The following is a 21836-nucleotide window of genomic DNA, read 5'->3' as shown; positions in this document are numbered from 1 at the left end:
CCCAGCCTGGCCAAGCCCCGGCACAAGAGTGAGTGTGCGCGGGACCGGCCCGCGGCAGGGGCGCGCGTGTCCCGGGGCCCGGAGCAGAAAGCAGAGCAGCAGGTCGGGCAGGGGAAGTGCAATAGAGGAGCCCCCGGGAGGGCACAGGGCCTCGTTTGCAAAAAGCCTGTCCCCGGATGACTTGGTGGGCATCTGGGGACGCTTGTGGCGAGCGGAGCTGTGACCGGCCTCCCCCTCTCCTTGCGCCCCGCGCTGGCGGGGTGTTTGCCAGGGAGAGGTGGCGGGAGGCTGGCACCCTCCCTGGGTAGCGCGTGGCAGGCGAGCACCTTGGCTCAGGGAGGCAGACGGACTCTTCCTGCGGTTCCTTTGTGAAGTGCGTCTCCCCCGTCCCCTCCTGCTCCCCGAGCTGACCCGGGGCTGCGGCTGGGCCAGGGTTGCTCTGCCCCCCCGGCAGGGGGGGGATCCAGCCCAGCGGCTGCGTGCCAAGGAGGGCGTGCAGCTCTGGCCTTGTTGCACTGCTTGGCACCGGTGCGTGTCACTCGGTGCCTCTCTTGTGGCCTCGTGGAGCACGTTCCTCCTGGCCGGCGCCGAGGCCAGGCCCCACCTTGGCCCAGCCTCGCCTCAGGCCACGAGCAGTCCAGGTTACCCGCGTGGGCACGGGGTCCCTCAAGGGGCTCAAGGCCGAAGCAAACAAAACTCCCGGGATCTTTTATCCCGAGACCCATAAACGGCTCGGCTGCAATTTTGGGTTTGCTGAGTTGGCTGAGAGAGACGCTGCTTTCTCGCGCGGATGGAGACTTGAAAAGCAAACAAAAAGACACTGAAGCCCCTGTGTGCGCCTTGGTTGCGAGGGAGCTGAGCCACCCACCAGTTCGGCGTCCAGTCCTAGCGGCTGCCGCTTGCAGACAGCCGCTGCGGCCAGGGGCCTGTTGGCAGCCCCGGCGCCAACACGCGTGGAAGGGCCAAAGCAGGGAATTTGTTCCTCCTTCCGCTCCCTCCCTCCGTCCCCACCACATGCATACTTTCTTCCCCTTTTTTGATTGCTCTTAAGAGGGAGAGTGAGGACGCTGCTCCCCCCTGGCTGTTCAGCCTCAGCGCCACCCGACCCCTCCCGGCATCTCATGAATTCCCAGCTAATTCCTCTCTTTTCTGCTGCAGCCTGGGCAAGAGCCTGACAAGTTTCCTTGCCCCTTTCCCTGCAGCGTCCCGAATGGTGCCCCCCCCTCCCCAGCCATTCTCCTGCCCCTCTGTCTCCCTCCAGCAGCCCCTGACTTGTGTTGTCTCATCCTCCTGAAGCTGCTTGCCCTCACCTTGGTGCACTGAGCTCATTTCCTCCCACACCATGGGCTGGCCCCTGTGCTCCACCCAAGACTCCCTGACTGTTTCTTTTGTCTTTCTCCCACTGCCAGCTGGGTGTCCAGAGGAGGCAGGGAACGGGCTCCGCTTGGCATTCTCCGCGTGCCAGCCCTGTGCTCCGATGCTCGCGCTCCTCTTCTGTTTGTGACTTGCAGGGGTGGTGCATGGGTCGGCGCATCCGGCACCGTCCTCTCTTGGGGATGCTGGACTTGCCTGGCACTTCCTGTGTTCCCCAGAGCTCTGTAAGCAAACCCCAGAGGAGGCTTTGACCGGGGCTTGGGCTCAGTGCTTTTGATCTTCTGCAGAAGTGCAATAAAGCAGCAGGACTCAGGTCACCATCGGTAGAGCCCTGACTCTGCAGCATGTTGAAGGGCAACGCGTGGTGTCTGCCAGCCTCCCTGTGCCAAACAGCAATCTCCGGGGCCCGGAGACCTTGCTACCCAGTGGGAAGATCAAAATCCTCAATTTCTTTCTTTTTTTTTTAACCTAATCCTCTGCTGAGATTTACTCTGGATCTTTGTGTGTCTGGGAGGGATTAAGAGACGAGTGACTGTGGGTTCTGAAATCCTAGCGCTGTTGCTAAAATGCCGGGTCAGCACTTTCTGTAGGCATCCTAAGCAAGAGTTTAACTCTTTGGCTATAAACACTTTAACAGGCTTCAGCCCAGCGCTGGATGGTCTGCAGAGAGGGCCCAGGTGGGATTTCCCTGACAGATATCCAGCTTGGTAGTAAAAAAAAAAACACAAACCAGCTCTTGGCCTGAGATTTGAAACCGTTCCAAGTGTGCTGTTCCCTGACCTCTTAAACAGGATTATAAATTGCATAACAATCCGGTGTGTGGAGAGTGGCCATGAATGAAGAGCTGGGGGCTGGCAGCAGCAGCGTTTGCACCGTGACCAGGTAGCTAGATGCCTGCCGGCTTTTTGCAGAGGCCTAGACACGCTGGTAGCGGCGGGGCTGGCCCAGCGCAGTCACTCGAGCGTGCACACTAAGGAAGTCATCTCAGGCGAGGTGACAAACTGCAAGGCAAAGCGGTTAGGGAGGATGTAGCTGTGGGTACCAGGCTTTTGATCTTGGAACCTGTTTGCAAACCAAGGTTGAGAGTTTCCAGGCTGAAAGCACCCCTGTCTTCTGCTCCCCTCCCCGCCCCACGAGGGAATCGTCCCACACACACGAACGCCCCTTCCCCAGGCTCGCTTAGCTTTGCCGAAAGCAAAAACCAAGCTCGCAGTAACCCCGCATGTGGCCCTGAGGCCGAGGGCTGGGTGTGTTGTGCAGCCACTTCAGGGTGTTTGTTGCTTTCTAAGCAGAGGCAAAAACATTTCCTGGGCACCTTGTTGCAGACAAAAGCAGGTTGCACGTGCTGCTCGGGTGGAGGCGGCTGCTGGGTGGAGAGCCGCAGGTGCTTGAGGTTGTGGAGCGTGTGCCTGGGGAGGGGAAGCGGGGTGCACGGTGAGATAGGAGAGGAACATCAGAGCAAGCAACTTGCTCTCCCCCAGAGCCTCAGTTGGTTTCCAAGCCCCAGGCAACCTGCAGTCTCTTTCAGGACCGCCGGTTTGGATGTTCACTTGAATACGTATCAGTTCTAATTCTCCAGACAGATCAGCTCGCAGGCTCTGCTGTTAGCTAGAGACATGTTGGGTCAGGGCTCTGCATTGGCTAAAATAGACGGGAAAGGCAGGGGGAGCTGCGAGGCAGAGGGGCTTGCATGTGCTTTTAGCAGAGTGGGGGCAGTTTTTATGGGAGACCCACTGGGAAATGCAGAAGGGGGAGTGGGTCTCCCACTCTTGACTGGGATGTGGCAGCTGAACACTGCGGCACTTGGGCATTGCCTGCTTTCAGGCCCAAATAATCTTTCCTTCCCAGCTGCCGGCACGTGCGGTGCTGGGACCCCGGGGCTGTTCCAGCGCAGCTGCAGAGACGGGGAGAGGTCTTCATGGCACTCCACCGCAGCACGTGGAAAATTCCTCACTGCTGCATATCAAGGCGGCGTTCAGGACTTTGTCACGAGTCTCTTGCTGCATGGAAGGGGAGCAGCAAAGCTCCAGCTCCTGGAGTCTTGTGACTTATTTAAACTTCAGTTTAACTTAACTTCCAGCCTTCGGTGTTGCGGAAAGGCCTACGCCTTCGGGCACTTAAAGGGTCCAAACCCAAAGGCAAACGTAAAGCAAAGCAACCCCATCTTGCAAAAATGCCAAGAGTCGTGCCTCCTACGTGTCAGGTTTCAGACACATCCGGCAGCACATTCCTGGGCTGTGACATTCCAGCGCGGCTTTAAAGATACCTGCCAGGAGAGAACTATTGTTGCAGGATCTCTTGGCAGCAATTGCTTGTTCGCTGGATTTCCAGGCTCCGATCGATGCTGGCATTTTCCTGGTTGCTGTGCTTGCAAGTGCTGCAGACACGGTCTTAAGGGCAGGCTGGTGGCATTTGGCCTCACGACTGGGGAGTGAGTGGAAGAGGATGAGGGCACGGAGGTGACCTTGCTCTCGTGGAGACAGGCAGGGTTCGACCAGGAACTCAAAACAAGGCCAGGCTGACTCCAAACTCGGGGCTGGCTTTTCTGATCCTAGCAAGTTCGAATGTGTTTAGAGCAGGGGTGCTGAAGATAAAGTGCACGGGCCGGATCCTGCGGAGCCCTGTCATTGAGTCCACGGTCTGGAGTTGACACGGTGCATGCAGGGCCCTGGATGTGCACTGCGTATAACACGCGGTCCGGGGTGGGTGCTGTGTGCATCCTGGGTCCTGGACTGGCTGGAACAGGCGCCCTGTGTGCTGGAGTTGGCATGGCCATGGAGCAGCTGTGCACCACGCATTCAGCCCACGGGGCCAGATGAGTTGGACATCCTGGTGTAAAGGGCTTTGAAGGCAGAAAAGGCCCTGTGCAGCCACCGAATGTTGCTCGCAGACAGAGCTCGGGCAGGATCCGGTGCGTGGGGCATTCGTACTGTTTTGGGGTGGCCCCTGCCCCAGCGCTCCTGTTCTGGGCTCTGCGGGGTGGTGTTATCAGTACAGCGGGATGCCCAGCTCCTGACGGACTCTTGCTCTAGTTGCATCCTATTTGTAAGCAGACGGTTAAACACAGCAGCTGGCTTGTCCTTGGCTCACCACTCAACTCGGAGAGCAGGTCATCTGCACAGCCACAGCGTAGGGCTGGGGGAGGAGGAATATTTGTATAAAGCACAGCTTAAAGCAGCTTGTCTTGCACCGAGGCTGTCGGGAGACTCGGACTGAGCCAAGCCAAGCAAGAGGGCCTGTCGGTGAGGTGAGATTCCCGCAGCGCAGTCTCTGTTTGGAGGCGGAGGGCAATCTCGCTGTCTTAAGTTGCAAGTTCCTGTGGTGTCTCCCAGTCCTCGAAATAGGAAAGTGCACGCTACTAAAGCACGCGGGATTGTAAGGGGATCCTGTGCCGGCTTGCGAGGAAGGCAAGGAGACGGATTCTGGGTTCTGGTGCCCTTTCCTTCTCCCCAGGTTGCAACGTGGCACCGCTGCCACCACTCCCGCTGCTTCTGGCCTGCCCCCTATCGTACAACCGCCTGGCTTCTGGGTCCCCAGAGCGACGGCGTTTTCCTGACCTCCCCGTGAAAGCCGGGGGCCCGTCAGTTCTGCCTGGGAGCAGGAGGTGAGAAGCCCGTCCTGTGCCTGTGCTCGATGGCTTCAGCACTGCAGCGCGATTGCAAACTTATCTCCTTAAAGCTGATTTGCTTGGGCATGCTCCTTCCTTGTCTCCTGCCTGCCTTCAGAATTGACCTCGTCTTCTCTCGAGCAGCCGTGAATACAGCTCCCCTCGGTAGCTGGGCAGTGTCCATCTGTTCTGCAGGGCAGAGCAGATGGCACAGCGGAGGGATGACATGACTCATGTCTCTTGCCAAAGCGCAGCTGGTCGGTTGGACGTGAAACCTGCCCAGCCTTTCCCTGCCGCTCCGGCTCCCGGCTCTGGAGGAATGTGGAGGGTGGGGAAGGACCATCTTGCCCAGCAGAAGCAAAGGGGCTGGTCTCTAAGCTGCCGCCAGGGCCACGGCTGACCACCCTGCGTGTCTCCTTGCAAAGCAACGGCTCCGACGGGCTTGTCTGCACGTTCTCCTTGCGGGCAGCCTGTCCGGACTCGCTGTGGGACCTGTGGTTGCTGATGCCAGCAGCCTTGGTGAACCACTAAGCAAGAAGATGGACAGGGTGATGAAAACCCCCGTTGCTGTATTTTGCAAGTGACTGGCGGTTGGGGAAAGAGAGGGGTTTTTTTTCCCATCCTTTGTGGAAATAGGGTTCTTGGCTTGGCTTGGCTTGGCTTGGAAGCGAGGCCGTGCCGAAGGCCTGGCAGAGCTGGGAGCAGCAGGTTCCCCAGGACTTCTGTTGTCTTGCTTTGGTGGGGGAGCGTAAAGGTGACTTCAGCTCTGAAAGAGCCGAGCGAAGGCTACTCCTTGCACTGGAGCCTTTGCGTAATGCATGATCGGCCCCTCAGAAAAGCTTTGGGGGGCTGGGGAGCAGGGAATGCCGCTCTGTTTCGCAAGGACTGTCTGGTTCTGTGTCCGGCATTTGTTCCTGGCATCGTGTCCTGCTGCCCTGATAGCTTATCACCTGTGCACACTGCAGCAAGCACAGGGCAGCTCCCGGCGGCCCTGTCCCGCAGAACGAGGGCAGCCTTAGATTTGCTGCCGTATAGGGTGGGAGGCAGGGGGAGTCTACGGAGTATAAATGCAGGCGAGCGTCGGGTGCCACACCTTACAGATGTTCCCCCGCAGCTCGGTAGGGCGCTTTCTCTCCCTAAATCTCCAGCTGCTTCGTAAAAGAGCTCCGCATCAGTCTTCTTGTCTTTTCCAGATGGGGAGACTGAGGCAAGGTGCAGTGACTTGCCCAGGATCACACAGCAGACCAGTGACAGAGCTGGGCATTGATCCCAGGTCTCTTGAGTCCTAGGACACTGCTTCTTCCCCCTAGGCCAGCGGGTCTCCACATGTTGGATCCCAGTGTGCTGCTTGCTGGGCGTGCCGCGGAGACCCGCCACGCTAGTCCTGGAACAGAAGCAGCACAGCCATGTTTCTGTGGCATTGTACTTGGGCTAATTAGCTTGAGCTCATGGTTGGGTTAATTAGCCTGCCTGAAACACATGGCAGTCATGTGCAGAGAGCGACCTGGCCCCGGGGATGTTTGGGAAGGGAGGGTCAGCGCACCCCCAAAGAGCTGCCTTTGCAGCCCACCTACAGCACTTCCCCGTGGAGACCCCAGGCACGGAGCCGCACGGACCCCACTCCTTTGCTTGGCATTTGGAGCGAGTTCTCCGTGCAGAGCATCCGACCCCACGGGGACCCGTCCTGTTCCCCTTCCTTCCGCTGGGACTGGTCTGGACTGGAGGTGTTGCCCTGCTGCGCGCACACACTGCCCGGGTGTGAGAAGTGACCTGCCTGGGTGTGACGGCCAGTTTCGCACAGCTGCTGTGTTTACGTGGTGGCTTTCCACTTATCTGGTGGATAAGTTAGCAATCGTCTTTGCATCTCTTGCCTACTCTGGGGCTCCACATGAGTCACTGGAGCCCGTCCCACGGGGTGTGGGGACTTGAGCCGGGCTCCTCTCCGCTCCCTGCTGCTGCCAGGTCAGGGCCAAACCCAGCACCTTGCTCCTCCTTTCAGCAAGGGACTCGGTGACACCTGAGTCACCGACCTAGTGACGTCACGGGAAGGGAGGCTGCTCCCTCTCCCTGCCCCGTGTCATCATGGAGTTGCCTCCCAGTGTAAACTGCATGGCGCGTGCAGGCTGCATCATGCTGTTCGGCAGTGAACACCCGCTGCCGAGCGCTCCCGGCAGCCCTGCCCTGCCGGAGGGGTGTGCCTTCCTGCCCGTGACCCTGCTGCACGCTGAAGGGCTTGGCAGGGAGTTGCTCTGTCGTAGCGTGATCGGTCTGCAAGTGCACGTTCAGCGCCTGCGCCCCCAGCATGAGGGGAGCACAGGCCTCGGGGAGGGCTTGAAATGGCACAGCTGGGGCTGGGTTAGCCCGCGTGCACTGAGACAGGAAGGGCACTTCCATCCAAGAGCGCCCTGATGCTGCGGTGGATTTTGGAGCAGCTGCTTAATGAAGTCCGTGATGCATCGCACCCGTCAGCGGCCGTCAGTTTGTGCTGAGCGCGACCGAGAGGCTGGCATTTCTTCGGCAACACCCGGGTGTTTGTTCCCCTCCCGCTTCCTCTGTTCAGTGCCACAATGTGCCTCTTACAGTCTGTAGCTCCCGGGGTGACAAATTTGAGGCTCTGCGGCATTAGCTCCTGCCCACTCGCTCAGCAGGGGGTCTGTACCTGACACAGCAGCAGGAAACCAGAGAACAAAATGCTGCTAGCTCAGATCTGCACCTAATGAGAGCCTGCCTTAGCATCCACTTTGGCCCTTAGCCTATTAAGAAATATAGGCAGTCAGTGCATGGGCATGATCTCTCCTTGCTCTCTCAAATAGAGGTACATCCCTGGCTTGCTTAGCTCTGCTGAAGTCAGTGGAGCCAGCCCAGTTTACGAGAACTGTGTGGCTTTTTCCTAGCAAAGGATCTGGTCTTGAAGTGCTTCCCACGCCTTGTCTACAGCAGGTAGAACAGGGAAGGATCCACTCGCACCAGCATCCTGCGTAGCCCCGGGTAGCTAACCTGCACGACAGCACAGCAAAACCAGTGGCTTTTAACAGTGCTCAGGCCCCGTCTCTGTGATTCAGGAGCTTGGCTTTTTAATCTCCATGTTCACCCTAATCCTAAAGAGCCCCGTGCTAGCATGCCTTGGCGTCTGCATGGCTTGGGGCCTGCAGTTCGTTGGCTAAAGAAGCAGTTTGCCCTGCTCTGGGTTTTTTTTACCAGCTTGTAATTTGGTGTTATGTAACGAAGTTGTCATTCAGCTGGTTGGCGATGTACAGTGGTACAAAGAACAAACTGTTCTCTTGTATGTTCTCCTTTGTCTAATGGATGCGCTGGGTTTGGTGCGGCTGTACCTTCTGCATCGTGTGTTAGCATGTATAATTCCTCCTAAGATGCCGTGATTTCACTTATCCAGGCAGGTTCTCAGCAGGTGTCTCCAAAGGACTCAGATGACTGAGAATGTTCTGTACCGTTCAGACGGTGTTCCTCGTGCTGAATTACAGTTGCTTTCCAGTCGGTATCTGATGGGGAAGCTGGGGTGATCTGCTCCGCCTCTCTGCTTAGGGCTGATAGTGAAGACAGCCAACAGAGGCCAACTGATAGCATAAGCAAGCTCTCCTCTGGTCATAGGGCTCCTATACCAGGACTTGAGCACGGACTATCACTGACGTAGAAAGTGAGGGATGGATTAATACCAGCTTGGAAATAACTCTCTGCCTTCCCGTCATCAGAGGAGACGAAGTGGGCAGTAGACGGAGGAACGTTGTCCTAGGTTTGCCTGGCTTTTGGGACGGCAACCTTGCTCCAGTCCCTGCTCTTGACTTGTGCTGCTCTAAGCCTCTTGAGTGGCTTTTAAGGTGCAATTATCCTGGCACAAATTTTGCTAAATTACAGTCCACTTAACAGGTCTTAGTCATAGGGCACTGGCTGGCCTGAAGGGGCTCTGTTCAGGAGAGCGGGAGGAAGGCAGACAGCAGCACAAGGCAAGTGCAGAGGTGTCCGTGTCCTCTGTCACGCTGTCCTCTGGAAACTGAGCCGGAGCAAAATTGTTTTTCAGACTTGCCTCTAGTGACATGGCCGCTGGCAAGAAACTTTTCCTGAAGTGTCCGGGGACGAGGCAGCGGGGACCCGAGGGAATTGCGGGGAAGGCTTGCAAAGGCATTTGGTGCCTTATGTTGATTTTGATGGGGCAAAGAGCCTAAATCCCTTTGTAGGTCTGGCCTGGAGTTCCTAGTTAGCGTGGGTGTGAGCAGGCCCTGGGAAGGCAGAGGTTTCGTGGCCATGTTACTGGCCTTCTGCTCCCAAAGCCTCTCTAGTTTTACTGTCGAGTTTTCGTTGCTTGCTTACTAAGCTTTGGAGTTGAAGCCAAGTTACGTTGAGGAAAGATGCCTGCTCTCCCGTGAGCGGGTACAGTTGTCACCTTTATCTCCCTCCTTGGTCATAAACTTAAGGTCAAGCAGAGCAACAAGGAACTGGGCCTGGGAGTCTTTTGTCTTGCTCTTGAGTGTCTCCCAGCGAACTGGCCTTAATTCTGCGGTCTTCGCTGTTGGGCTACTTGAGTGAAGCCAAGATATCTGAAATCTTTGTGCAGGGAGAACTCGGTGAGAGGGTTGCCAGGAGTAGCAGTCACTAAAGATACAATGACTGGTGCACTTTCCAGTCCCTCTGGTCACAGCTTTGACTGTGATGTGCTGCACTGCTCCCTTCGACACCCAGGTAAGGTAGAGGAGGCAGCTGGTGTGTGTTTGCATGACTTCTCAGTGAAATCCCTTGTTTAAAAAATTATAATCTCCTTTAGAACTGCCAGAAAACTGGACTGACACCAGGGAGACCCTGCTGGAGGGGATGCTCTTCAACCTGAAGTACATGGGCATGACGCTGGTGGAAGAGCCCAAAGGAGAAGACCTCTCAGCTGCTGCTGTCAAGAGAATAGTAGCAACGGTGAGTGTCGGGATGGGGTTTTTGAGTAGCTCCGATCCTAGTGAAGGAGCTCCCTGCCACCAGCGCAGAAGCTTCTTTCCCTGTTCGAAGTTTGTGCGCGACAAGTGCTGTTCATAGACATCCTGCATGTATCTATTTCCAATAGAGAAGGAAGGCTGGAAGGGACCTCAAGAGATCATTTAGTCCAACCAGAGAATCCTGCCTGCAACCTTGGTGGTGTTAACACCATGCTCTAACCACATGAGCTAAAGGACCTTTTCTATACACCTCCCTTTCAAGGATTTTCCCATGAGACTTAAGGAGGGTGGCTGCAGGGCAGGGTTGGAGGGATTAAAAGTTGTGTCAAGTGCTATGCCTCGTCTAGCTAGAGCTCTCTGCACTCAACATCATGGGAAGAGAAGGTGTCCCTATGGTATTTCAAGCCATTAATTACCCCTAACCCACACCTGCCACACACTGTTTAGGAAACCAGCAGCCTCTCCAGCTGGGATACTCTAGACCAGTGGGGTGGAGGCAGGGACATTCCCATTGCAGAGGTCATGTTTCCCATTCTCAAGTCCGTTGCATTGTGGCCCGCACTTAGGAGGCCAGACTTCGGCACTAATTACCTTTGGACCGTACCCAAGACACCATACCCCCAGGCTCCCACTATGGGCATGCATCTACCACTCTTGAGGCTTTTCCACGACTGCATGTCTCTTCTGTCCCAGTACAGCATCATGGAGCCCTGTCGTAGTCTCTTCCCATCCACTCCCCGCAGTGCAGCCAGCTCAGAGGGGTCTGTGCATGTGGCAGTGAGCTGTCCCGAGGGGGCTTCTCTGCCCCTACAGGGTAGAACGAACCCCAGGTTCGTGGCGCTGGGCTGCAAGTGGCTGCATGCAACACGTTGCCAGTCAAGCGCACTTGATCTGCTGCTGACCTCGACTTGGCTCTAAATCTAATGGCGGTTGAAATAAATACATAAATGAATACATTTAAAGCAGCTAAGCCTGTGGCTGATGCAAGCCAGGGCAACAGGCTGGCAGTGGGGATAACAGCCACGAACTGTTGCCAAACAAAAATCCCTAGGGCCTCGTAACGCTGAGTGAAGACCTGGGAGCAAAGCTGCTCTCTGGAAAAGCCAGTGTTGCAGCAGCAGGTTTTGTCTGCCAGCATTTGGTTGTGGTCAAGCTAATGCTACACAGGAACAGTCCACTGACCTGCAAACCAGGCTCGGGTGAAGGGCCCGATCCTGGGGGCGAGCAGCTGCTTGAGTGTAGGTCTCGCAGGGCAGAGTGCACGAGTGTGGGAGCATCATTCCTCATCTGGAGAGACGGCGAGATGGTACGCTGGATTTTGTGGCTGGCTTGATGTACCTGGGGGTAAAGCCCCAGCTCCTGGAGCCACGTGACTTTTTTTTGTATGGTGTCTTTCTCTGCTAACACAAAGGCTAGAAATATTGCACAGGTGGCCCAGAGGTGCAAAGCAGAGGCCCAGGGAAGCGGGCAGTGTGACATCCAGGGATGCTGGGGCAACGCTGACAACAGACAGTCTCTTCCAGCTGGCGGAGCTGTACCTGTGCCAGGTCATCTGCTGTGTAGACTGTGCATAACTGAGCCTCAGTGGGCCTTTCCCTAAGGAATAACTCAAGGGTCAGGCCCTAGTTATGTTTTTTCCCTCTGGCAGTGTCCTCAACCCTCTTAGACTCCATACCCCCGTCGTAATATGTCACCTTTTGGCTTTCATCCATTTTTTGACTATGGAAACATGCTAGAGCAATTCTCCTGTTGCAAAGAACTCGGCGGAGACCAAGCAGGTCAGGATGTTGGTGACACTCTGGATTCCTCTTTGAAATCTCTGGGTTCATCTTGCGAATCATGCATAGGTGATTGCACACCTGACAGTGCTGGTATTGTGCGGCACCTTTAAAAAATCTCACAGCACCCCACGGGCTGTGGCACCCTGGTTGAGAATCACTGCCCTATGGGGAGATTTAAGGCAACTTAAACCAAAGATAATAGCCTACTGTAGGTATAGGCTTGTTGCTCCAGAGGCTGCTCAGCCTAGGCATATACGATCATCCCAGATCTAGCAGCAGGTCTTGTATGGTATGTCATCCGGTCTGGTTGCCAACATGCAGTCTGGTGTGGTACTGGATGCAAACCCTCCTTGCAGGTTGAGTTCGTATCTCCCGAGGTTTTGTCCATCCTGAGTGTGCAGCCTTCAGCCACCGTAAGCAATACCGCACAATCCTGCTGAGAGCACAGAGCCCAAATGAAGTGTTTAAGCATTTTACAGATGAGCGCATGTTCTCATCTGTCTTCCACGGCAACATAAATCAGTGCTTCGGTGAAGGTAACATTTTAATAAGGGCTCTATCGTACCTTGTAGTAAATTAAATCTCTGATAATAACAAGTGCTATTAACTTAGCTGTTAATTGGTATGTTGGTCCTGGGTATGACTGTAAACTGCATCCGACTGGAGGGCCTGCTGGCAACGTGGTAAAGCTCCTGTAAAATATTGCAATGTTGCAACCTCTAGAGTAAGGCAAATATAAGGTGCCTCAAAACCTTGGCTTCCATTGCCTTGTGGGTACTCCTTGGTTGGAGGAAGGCTAAGGGACATCACCCTGATAGAAATGCACCCTGCCAGAGGCATTAGGCACTCAGCAGCAGTTCTTATCTGTCATTCTGGTTGCAGAAGTTACAACCATCGAGGCACTGAATGCCTGGACTCGGCCCCGGTGGTCTAAAGTGGGGGTGGTAAATCTAGGGCAGCCTCTTCTGCCCCATACTTTTGCCTAGGCGCACTCGGGGTGATGGTCACACAGACCTCTTGCATGTACACCATGATCCAGAGGATTGACAGTTGCCAGAACAAGCTGGTCCATGCCTAGAGTAACTAATCCACCGTGTCAGTGCAGCTTTGGGAGGAATCGTGCTAAGTTCCTGCCGTGATGCACGTATTTGCTTTCTTTCCCCTCCTGTTCCAAGGCTAAAGTAAGTGGAAAGAAGCTACGGAAAGTGACGCTGAAGGTGTCCCCTCGAGGGATCATCTTACATGATAGCGGAACGAACGAACTGATCGAGAACGTCTCGATATACAGGTACGTTGTGGGATGCAGTGCGAGGGCAAGAGCTGGGCCAGTGTTGGGTCCTGTCAGTGGACTTCTAGCTTCTGGCAGGCAGGGAGCTGCAGGTGGTTTTTCCCAGGTTAATTTGGTGGCAGGTTCAAAGTCAGCAAACTCGTGCGTGAAATGTGGGCGTCAGCTGCCCGGTTGACCCCCTCTGCTCCTAACGTATCCTACTGCCTCCCGCTCCTACTAGGCCTTGGGTTTGGACAGGCTGGGCTCTGGCTAGAGGAGACCAGGACGGGACTGAAAGCAGCAAGGAGGGCCGATGATCTGGCTATAGTCTGCTGTGAGGTCCTGAGCTTGCCTCTGCAGCATTCAATACCAGCCTCTGCTGGAGGGAAGATCCTGAGCTAGACAACCAGGCCCAAGATTTGCTCAGGCGCTGCCCACGTGCCTCCCTCAGCCGCCTCTGTTTTGATTTAGTAATTCAGTTTTACTTCTAGCCCTCTGCCACCCCTTGATGCTTCACCCCCTTTCTTCTTCCCTTTCGTGCCCTTTGGCTTATCAACGTGGTTTGTGTCCATACGAAACCGCCAGCCCGCTGTGCTCAATCCAGGGACCCTCTGTCAGTAGTCATTTGAAAAAGCATCTGAGCGGCATTCGCCTGGCAGGTCTCTCTCCTCGCCGTAGGGCCCCCAGAGGCAAAGGCAAGGAAACAGCTAAGCCCCTGCCTCCCGCTGTGATGCCTGGGGGCAGCATACATGGGGACTGATGCCAGGAGTGAGAGCAGAACTGTGCTGGCATACAAAGGAGGAGGACAGAAATCCAGCTAGGGAGAGTGGTGACTGGAGCTCCCAATGTTTAGCTGTTGCCTTAAATTCAAGCTGGATGTTTTAAGAGTGGCCCATAAAGCTGTCCTTTCCAATCAATTTTTCTATAAAGGCATCCTCTTGATTCAGTTGACTGAAGTCAGTGGGTTGTATGGAGGCTGGGAACATGTGCAGCAGAGACTCCTCGCTAAAACAACAGCACTGCGGTTTAAGGAATCACACGGAGGGTCCTACCTCTATATATTTCTTGCAAGCTTTCATTGTTTTATTGCCCTAAGTAATTTCTCCTGTCATGGGCGCCACCGTGCTCCCAAGTAGCAGGATTTTCCTCTTGATGGCTTTGTGCCTCAGCTTCTTGCTTTTATTAGCCCACAACAGTGCTTGAAATCTCTGCCCTACTCCCGTTGCTCAGACTGGCGCCATAATTGACTGGCTGCAGTTTAAAATGCAGTCCCCGTAACACTGTAGGCGTTCTTCATCCTGACGCCTTGTGTCTGTGGAGCAGTCTTCCCGTTACAAAACCCATTCACTTCCGAGGCGGTGTGTGAATGACACTTTCCCTGAAAATTAATGGCAGTGGTATATTGAGTTGAACACCAGGGTTGCTGGAAGCTTGCCATGCCCCTGCTCATCTGACCTTGGGAGGCTTTGTTGCAATTATTAAAAGATCAGCGCTGCTTCTTTGGAAACAAATGGTGGAGAGGAATAAACTTTCAAGTGCCTCTTCAAAACGAAGCACAGCCCAACTCAGGGAGACAAAATGTAGGCCATTGAGCTGGAGCAGCCTAGCGCACAACGGGGAAGTAATGCAAGCGAAATAAATTTTGAATGTGGCTTTTTAAGTCTTGGCATCTGGTGGGAAATGGGACATTGGTTTCTCTGGAAAAGAGCAACCTTGCAGATTGCAAATGCAAGGGTCGACTGGGTGCTCCAGCATTGTGGGAAGTCGGGAACCGGCTTTTCCTCCCACCCGCTCTTTAGACTTGAGGCTTAGTCTGCACTGCGGGCTGTGCCAGCAGGGCCGTGGTGGCGAGAAGCATGGAAAGATCCTGCCAGTGTAGCTCTGCCAGCCAAGCCCCCAGCACAGATGCAGCTTCACGGGTAGGAGAGGCTTGCAGAGGGCTAGTTTGACTCTGACAGGCAGAAAAGTCCTTCTGCTGGCCTGTGCAGTGTCCATGCCGTGGGCCTATCCCACCGATGGAGTAGATGAGGCCACCTCCGAAGTGGCTCAGTGCTTTAAATTGCTGCCAGGTGCTTGTGCAACTTCTGTGGCATTGTAGTGGCTCCCCCATTCCTTCCAGCAGCCAAGCTCGTGGCTGTAAGACAGGCGTGGTTTCTCCCTGGGCATATTGGCACAGACGGGCTGGGGTGGGGTGAGGAGGAAAGTGGCAGTGGAAGGAAGGGGATGGTGCTCTGAGGATCCTGCCCAGCCACAGCACGAGGCAGGATCCACAGCACGAGGCCTGACCATTTTTGTCCTGCATCCCCATCAAGGGGGTGTTCCTCAAGCTGTGGCTGAGTGTGTCTCCGCATCCCGGGCTGTCCGAGGGCTCCTGTTTCCATCAGAGCTTCTCCTGGAGTTTGAGACTCATCCTTTCCGACAGCTTTGCCTGGCTCCTGATGTCGGTTTCTTTCTCTGCGACTCCAGAACACGCCGGGGAGTTTCAAGACTCATTTGTGATCCTAGAATAATTCAGGCTGTCCTCTCCTGCATAGGCTCCAAGAAGAGACTCTCTCGGGGGAGCGCCTGAGAGACACTTTGCTTTCATAACGTCCCTAAATCAGCATGTCACAGAGCCCAGGCAACGAGCTTTGTTTGCCTTCTCAAATGTCCCCCTGGCGTCCCCGATTCGCCAAGCAGAGGGGCAGGTTCCTCCTCACTTCTGCTCTGTTATACCCAGGGCACAAGCACACGCCTTGTTCCCCATGTGCCTCTGCTCCCTTGCTGCCTCCGTGACCCTGCTTCTGAAGCTGGCTAAGACCAGGCCTGTATTTTTGCCTAGAAGCTTGATGATTGATCGGAGTGAAGCATATCATCTTCCTTGTTCCGGCTGTCTGCTCCCTGCTCCCCTCTCCTATAAGCACTGGCATCATCCAGATGTTTAATTCCTCCTCAATCTGACTTCCAGGATATCATACTGCACAGCGGACAAGATCCACGATAAAGTGTTCGCCTACATTGCTCAGAATCAGCATAATGAGAACCTGGAGTGTCACGCCTTCCTCTGCACCAAGCGGAAAATGGTCAGTACGAGTGCGGGTGCGGTTCTGTGCGTTAAGCCTAAACCGGGGCTTAAACGATTAGGAAGGGGCTTTGCTCCATGGTCCTGATTCAGCAAACAAAGATGCCCGTGCGTAACAAAGTGCCCACGCAAGAGCAGCCCTGCAGTAGCTGTAGCTGTCCAGATGCTCCCCTGCAGGCACAGGCAGTGCAGCCCAAGTGGAACATAAGAGGTAGTTAAAGGCCAAATAAAATGGGCTGCATGCTGATGGGAAAGGCAGCCTGTCGGACGGCTCCCTGCTTCTCGCAGCCTCACTCCAAGCCCCTTGCCGGTTGAGACGCAGGCAGCTTGTCTTCGAGGCACTGCATCTAGCGACGTTCCAGCTGATTTATGCCACAGTTTGGGGGTCTCTGTGGCTGTGGCAGCTGGGCTACGGGCACCCTTAAGGAAAAGACCCCATCCCTACTGTCAGGTGAGAGTTGTCTATTAGACAGAGAAATGCAAAGTGGAAAAGGATGTTGAATGTTGGGCTCTGGTCCCGGGAATGCCCACTCAGGGCTCGGCACATGTGAACAGGCCTCCTGGCGTCAACTGGACCAGTGCCTCAAGAGGAGCAGAACTGGAGCCTTCATGTCTCTGTTGCTCCAGCTGGGGAGCAAAGTTCCTATCCTCATAATCCCAGAGGCTCAGGTTTCCCTCCTGAGGACCACGAGTGAGAGAGGAGCATTCCCCAAACTTTGACGGGAAATGCTGAGATCTCCCTGGCTGACGGGGGTCCGAGGCAGGGGCTCTTTCTGCCTTGTCACCAATCCTCATGGCTGTTCGATACTCTCTGGGAATCTCATGTACTGAGTAGCTTCTGCAGGGAGCGGAAAACACTGCAAAGACCAGTCGAATTCTCAAACCCTCTGGTTAATGGGAAGCATTTAGCCCCTGCTGCTGGGCTTAGCTCAGTGTTTGCCCTGGCTCTGCTGTTCAAGTTTAACAGCTCTCTTTATTGAAGCCTGTAATGCCTTTTCTTTTTAATGGTGTACTTGACAGCAGATTTAGTAGAGTCCTCGTAGCAAGCATCAGCGTGCAGTACCTGACATGCAGCATGAAATACATGACCTTAAGGATCCTAGCTGGGTGTGGGAAAGGTGCGGGGATGAACGCCTGTGGCTTTTGTTTCTTTTTCCTTGCTGGTTCAGGGCCTCTCCGGAGGGGAACGTTCCCCCGAGAGGGGCGCGTGCCCAATGCTTACGAGGTGGTGAGGGAGAGAAGTGGGTCACCAGGAATGAGCTGGGAAGGGGTGCGTAGAAAGCAGCTGGCTCTCAGAACGGGCAGCCCAAGGCAGGGGGTGATGTATCGGAGAGTCTGGCTTGGAAGAGGGCTGGGTGTCAAGTCTGTGTGTATGGGGGGAGAGGGCAATTCAGAGCTGTGCAGACCCTCTCCCCAGGCCCCCTGCCGTGCTTAGGTGCTTAGTCACCTGCAGCTCTGCCCCCCAGGCACTTCCTTCTGCCCTGCCGTGGTGCTGGCAGGGGGCTTCCCATCCAGAATGATGAATGACTTGTAGTTGTCCTGTTCCCCCTGCGCCTAGTGATGGAGATGAAGTATCACCAGGAGAGAGAGTACAGCAACAGCTGTTGTTGCACGGGGGGTTACTCCATCCCAGCCATTATCCCCTGCGGGAGGGAGGGAACAGAAAAGACATCAGCTGTCTCTGGAGAAGCAGCCCAAACACTCCCTGAACTCAGAAGCGTGCATTAGACAGTCCTCTCAGACAGGTACGCACAGCCATGCAGCCGGTTGCTCCAGCCACGAATGGGCACGTTAATATTCTGTCCCTTTCTCCACTTTTCTGGGAGAGGGGAGAATAGCAAGTTGTCTCTCCTTGCTGCAAAGCGCAGCCCCAGCCTTGCACTGCCAAGATAAGGCTCGCTCTGCAAATTAAAATTTAAATCTTTCCAGCACTAAAAGAATTATCTCCTTGGTACATCGACTCAATACATCTTCCTCAAAATAAAAAAGTTCTCCAAGGCCTTTTTTAGCAGAAAGCAGAATCTTTTTTTGTCTGCTCATAAGATGCGTGAATGCCATGCTGATAACAGGTAAACTGATAGCACTCTCCCAAACCTAGGCATGGAAGACTCCTTCTAACACAGGGCACGGGCCCTGAATGTATGTATAGCTACCAGTCTCTGGCATATAATTAGTCCATATTTTTAGTTCATGGGCAATTCTCAACGGTAGCTGGGTCTATTAAACTTGATTCAGATGTGACAGCTTAAATTGTAAACAGCTGTGAGGAGTTTCATACTTAATTACCATATTTAAGTTTTTGCCATAAAGTGTTTGCGCTTCCATCAAAGATGTAAATAGCTCCGACATTCAAATGAGTTCTGCTACTTCGTGAGATTTAATTGGCACAGAACGGTTCGACTCCCCCCACCCCCACTTTTAACCCCACTCCGTGTCCCTTGGGATCATTTATTTCTCAGAAAGCGCTCTGGGCATTTCCCCAAAGCAGAGAGGAAGGATTTCTAGACTTCAGAGTTTGGATTGATTGTGCATGTACAAAAGCAAAGGGAAACCATGAAGCTTGTAACAAGTGTTAGCTTTGAAAAGTATTAGTAGGCTTTTCCTTCCCCCCCACCCCCATAATCTCTAGCAAACTCCTTTTTCTTTGGTGCAGTTGGCATCCTGTGTCGCTGCCTTGCCTGGTGCAACTGGTGCAGTCGGCATCCCGTGTCACTCGTCTAAATGGCAGTTGTTGCTATTTACTACGTACAGGGCCGATCACAACAGCTCTTGTTGTAGTGGGACCATCTGCTCAGGGAGATGGATGGGAGCTGGGCCTCCTCTCTCAGGAGGGGTGTGCGCGCGCAGGTCTAGCAGTATAGCTTATTTCTGTAAACGTGGGGAGAAATGCACTTATCCTGAAGTCAGCACTTTTTGAGCAGCAGAACTGTGTGTTCTGGAGTCGGCTGCACGATGATAATTAAATCTTTTCATTGACCAGAGGGCCAAGCTTGCTGTGGCTATAACTGGGTAGGATTGTGGATTCCAGCCAGATATAGCTCCTGTTACCCTTTGCTGGGAGCTGAGTGCCTTAAATGCCTTCTGTGCCTTTGGAAGGTCTTCTGCGTGTCTTTAATGTGCTAAATAAGATTTTAACTCCATGCTCTAACGTCTGAGGCATCTGTTCATCCCCATTTTCTGGATCTCTCAAAGCATCCTATTATGCCAGGTCTTAGTTCTGAATTGCCTTGAGAGGGGAGGAGAGGCTTAGATAGCTGGGCAGAGGGGGAATTGGTGATGGGCTGTGTCACTAAACAGCTGCTTCCCATCTAACCCTTGATCTGCAGTGACAGCCACTCAGCACCTTAATAGAAACAAGTCAGAGGCACCTGGTCCATTTAGCTCTGTTGCTGTTTGTAGAGCCCTTGGTGGTCAGATAGTCCTGTAAGATCAAAGAAGGACAGCACACCAGGTATGGTGGGAGACTGGGCTTGAGTCCCTGCTCTGCCACAGGCATCCTGTGCGACCTTGGTCAAGTCTCTTAGCCTCTCTCTGCCTCACTTCACCACCTCCAAAGGGAGTTGTGAGCCTAAATCCTGTAAAGATTATGGGGGCTCAAACACAGTGGCAGGCAAGGTCATATACATCTCTTGGATCCCTTAGAAATCATCCTTCCTGCTCAGGATGGAGACGCACGGGAGAGGCCAATAGTACATGGGATGAGGCCTCTAGGTTCCTAGACTTTCAATGGGGCACTTTAATGGGAGCCAGTTCTCACCTCCCATGGTATATCTGTTATCCTGAGGAAGGCACGTCTGCAGCCGGCTCTCTGTAGCGCAGTCTTCCACGGAGCTGCGAATCCCTGCTGCCATCAATATTTGATTACTCTCTCAAATAAAGGAGTGTGGGAGTCCTAGCATCAGGGAACTAGTAAGATCCAGGTTAGCCTCTATCAGCAGAGCAGACTCTCCAAATGACTTAAATCTACACTAGAAACTGCCTGTTAATGTACTGCATAACTGCTGTGTCTTTCAGGCTCAGGCTGTTACCCTAACAGTAGCTCAAGCATTCAAAGTAGCATTTGAATTGTGGCAAGCATCCAAGGAAGGTGAGTGCCCATCTCTGCGCCTTGCAATATCAAGATATATATATATATATATATATAAGGAAATAATTTTGGGCTGATGCTTCCAAGCGATCTTTAAACCGGGACCCCCCCAAAATATGGGGCAGCTATTTCCAGTAGATTTCCAGCTGCGCTGCTCAGAGAACCACCGCTTTGTCCTGGTCTGACTGCGGGGGCTAGATTTAGCTGCCAACTGTCCAGCCACCGCCTGCCTGAGCCCAGCTAGGGTGACCGTGTCTCCGACAGTTGTTTCTGCCATCCATGAGCACATACAATATGCATAGTGCCTAACAAGCAGCAGCGTAACAGGATCGTCTGTTCAGGTTTTTGGCCCAAATGTAAGCTTGACACGTGCCCCTTTCTCACGCCCGTAGGCCAGCCAGATCTGAGTTCTGTTCAGGGGCTGCCTCTCTTGTCCAGAGGAGCCGAGCACTGTGGTTCCCATGGCTGAGCAGCCTCTGGAAATAGCGGGTCGAAAAGGGCAGGTTCTGCGCTAGGTGTCCAGGTTGTAGCCGTATTGGTCTCAAGGAAAAAGCAATCGGGGCTCGTGCTGTGCTTCTCAGAAGGTATAACCTGAGCGGGGAAAAGGCATGAGGAATAATGCTGGCTTTGTGCCATCTGGGTACCTGCCACCTAGCTGCTGTAGAGCCTGCCATGTCCCTCAATGCATTAGAGCATCATTACATTGCTCTCCTCATCACACGCCATACTTCAGGCCTGTAAGGGGAGGGCTGTTTTTTGTCCACCGGATGCAGCTCCTCCAGCTGGGGATGCCTCTTCCCCCTTTCCGATGCAGATCCGTCTGCCTGAAACTTGCACACAGCCCTGGGTGCTGCCATACAAGGCTGAAGTGGGAAGAGAAGAATTGGTTTGAAACGTCCCAGGTAGCGCCAGGGTTTCTGGAGACTGGGGAAGGATTTGCAGGTACCAAAACGATATGTCCTGAGGACATGACTCGGGGCGGGGGGCTGCTATCTCCTGTGCTTCCATTAGTGAAAGGTTACGTCTGCACCATGGCAGCAAGACTGCTTGGTCTTGCTGAGGGATTAAGCCCTGCTCGCCCTGTTGTGAACTCTGGAAATAAAGCAGGAAGGATGCCCTGGGGGCAGCCTGAGCCTCTGCTCTTGGGCTCCCTTCAAGGCCACCTCAACTCGAGTCGTAGCAGAGGGAGTCAGAGAAGGTGTGTGAGTTCTCAGCACAGACATGCCTGCTCTTGGTGTCTGCAGTCAATGAGGGAGTTTCCTTCTGTTGCAGAGAAAGAGAAGCGGGAAAAGTCCATCTTGGACGGAGAAGGCGCAAGCGGCCCGAATGCGGAAGGTCCCGCCGGCCCTAAAGGATGTGAGTGACCCACAAAAAAGCTGTCGCATTGGCTGCCAGGGGACCTGCATCCCAATGAGGAGTGGCTCGGAGACAGGCTCCGTTCCTCTGGGTTGGGGCATATGGAAGCTAATACAGAGCAAACAGTGCGGTAATTGTGTAGATTCCTGTTCCAAGCACACTGCCCGGGAGGAGATGGCAGCTTGCCCGGGCTCCTACCTCACTAGTAGCTGCCGACTGCAGCCCCTGCTCTGCAGAGCCAGCTCCGTGTCGGCAGCAGAGAAGGTTTGGGGAGAGGGGGTGCTCTTGACTTCTCTGTGGGTCTTATCCTGATGCTCCGGGGGCTTGTGGACAGGCATTCGGGTAGCTCCAAATGGTGATACATTC

At 54.2% G+C, this 21836-nt stretch overlaps 1 protein-coding gene across 2 annotated transcripts in view; it reads left to right on the top strand.

Moving 5' to 3' along the window:
- Nucleotides 1-7420: 7420 nt before the first annotated feature.
- LDLRAP1 (low density lipoprotein receptor adaptor protein 1) overlaps nucleotides 7421-21836 on the top strand; it is a 22823-nt gene continuing 8407 nt past the window's right edge. For both annotated transcript variants that reach the window (XM_006019380.3, XM_025198613.1), the window contains exons 1-7: nucleotides 7421-7455; nucleotides 9552-9676; nucleotides 9759-9901; nucleotides 12875-12987; nucleotides 15914-16028; nucleotides 20042-20114; nucleotides 21387-21470. In XM_006019380.3, coding sequence (XP_006019442.3) covers nucleotides 7421-7455; nucleotides 9552-9676; nucleotides 9759-9901; nucleotides 12875-12987; nucleotides 15914-16028; nucleotides 20042-20114; nucleotides 21387-21470 — 688 coding nt within the window. The remainder of the gene's footprint in view (nucleotides 7456-9551; nucleotides 9677-9758; nucleotides 9902-12874; nucleotides 12988-15913; nucleotides 16029-20041; nucleotides 20115-21386; nucleotides 21471-21836) is intronic.

Source organism: Alligator sinensis, unplaced genomic scaffold, assembly GCF_000455745.1.
Source record: "Alligator sinensis unplaced genomic scaffold, ASM45574v1 scaffold337_1, whole genome shotgun sequence".
Lineage (NCBI taxonomy): Eukaryota > Metazoa > Chordata > Crocodylia > Alligatoridae > Alligator > Alligator sinensis.
Note: the sequence above shows the minus strand (reverse complement) of the source record. Positions and strands in the feature narration are given on the sequence as shown.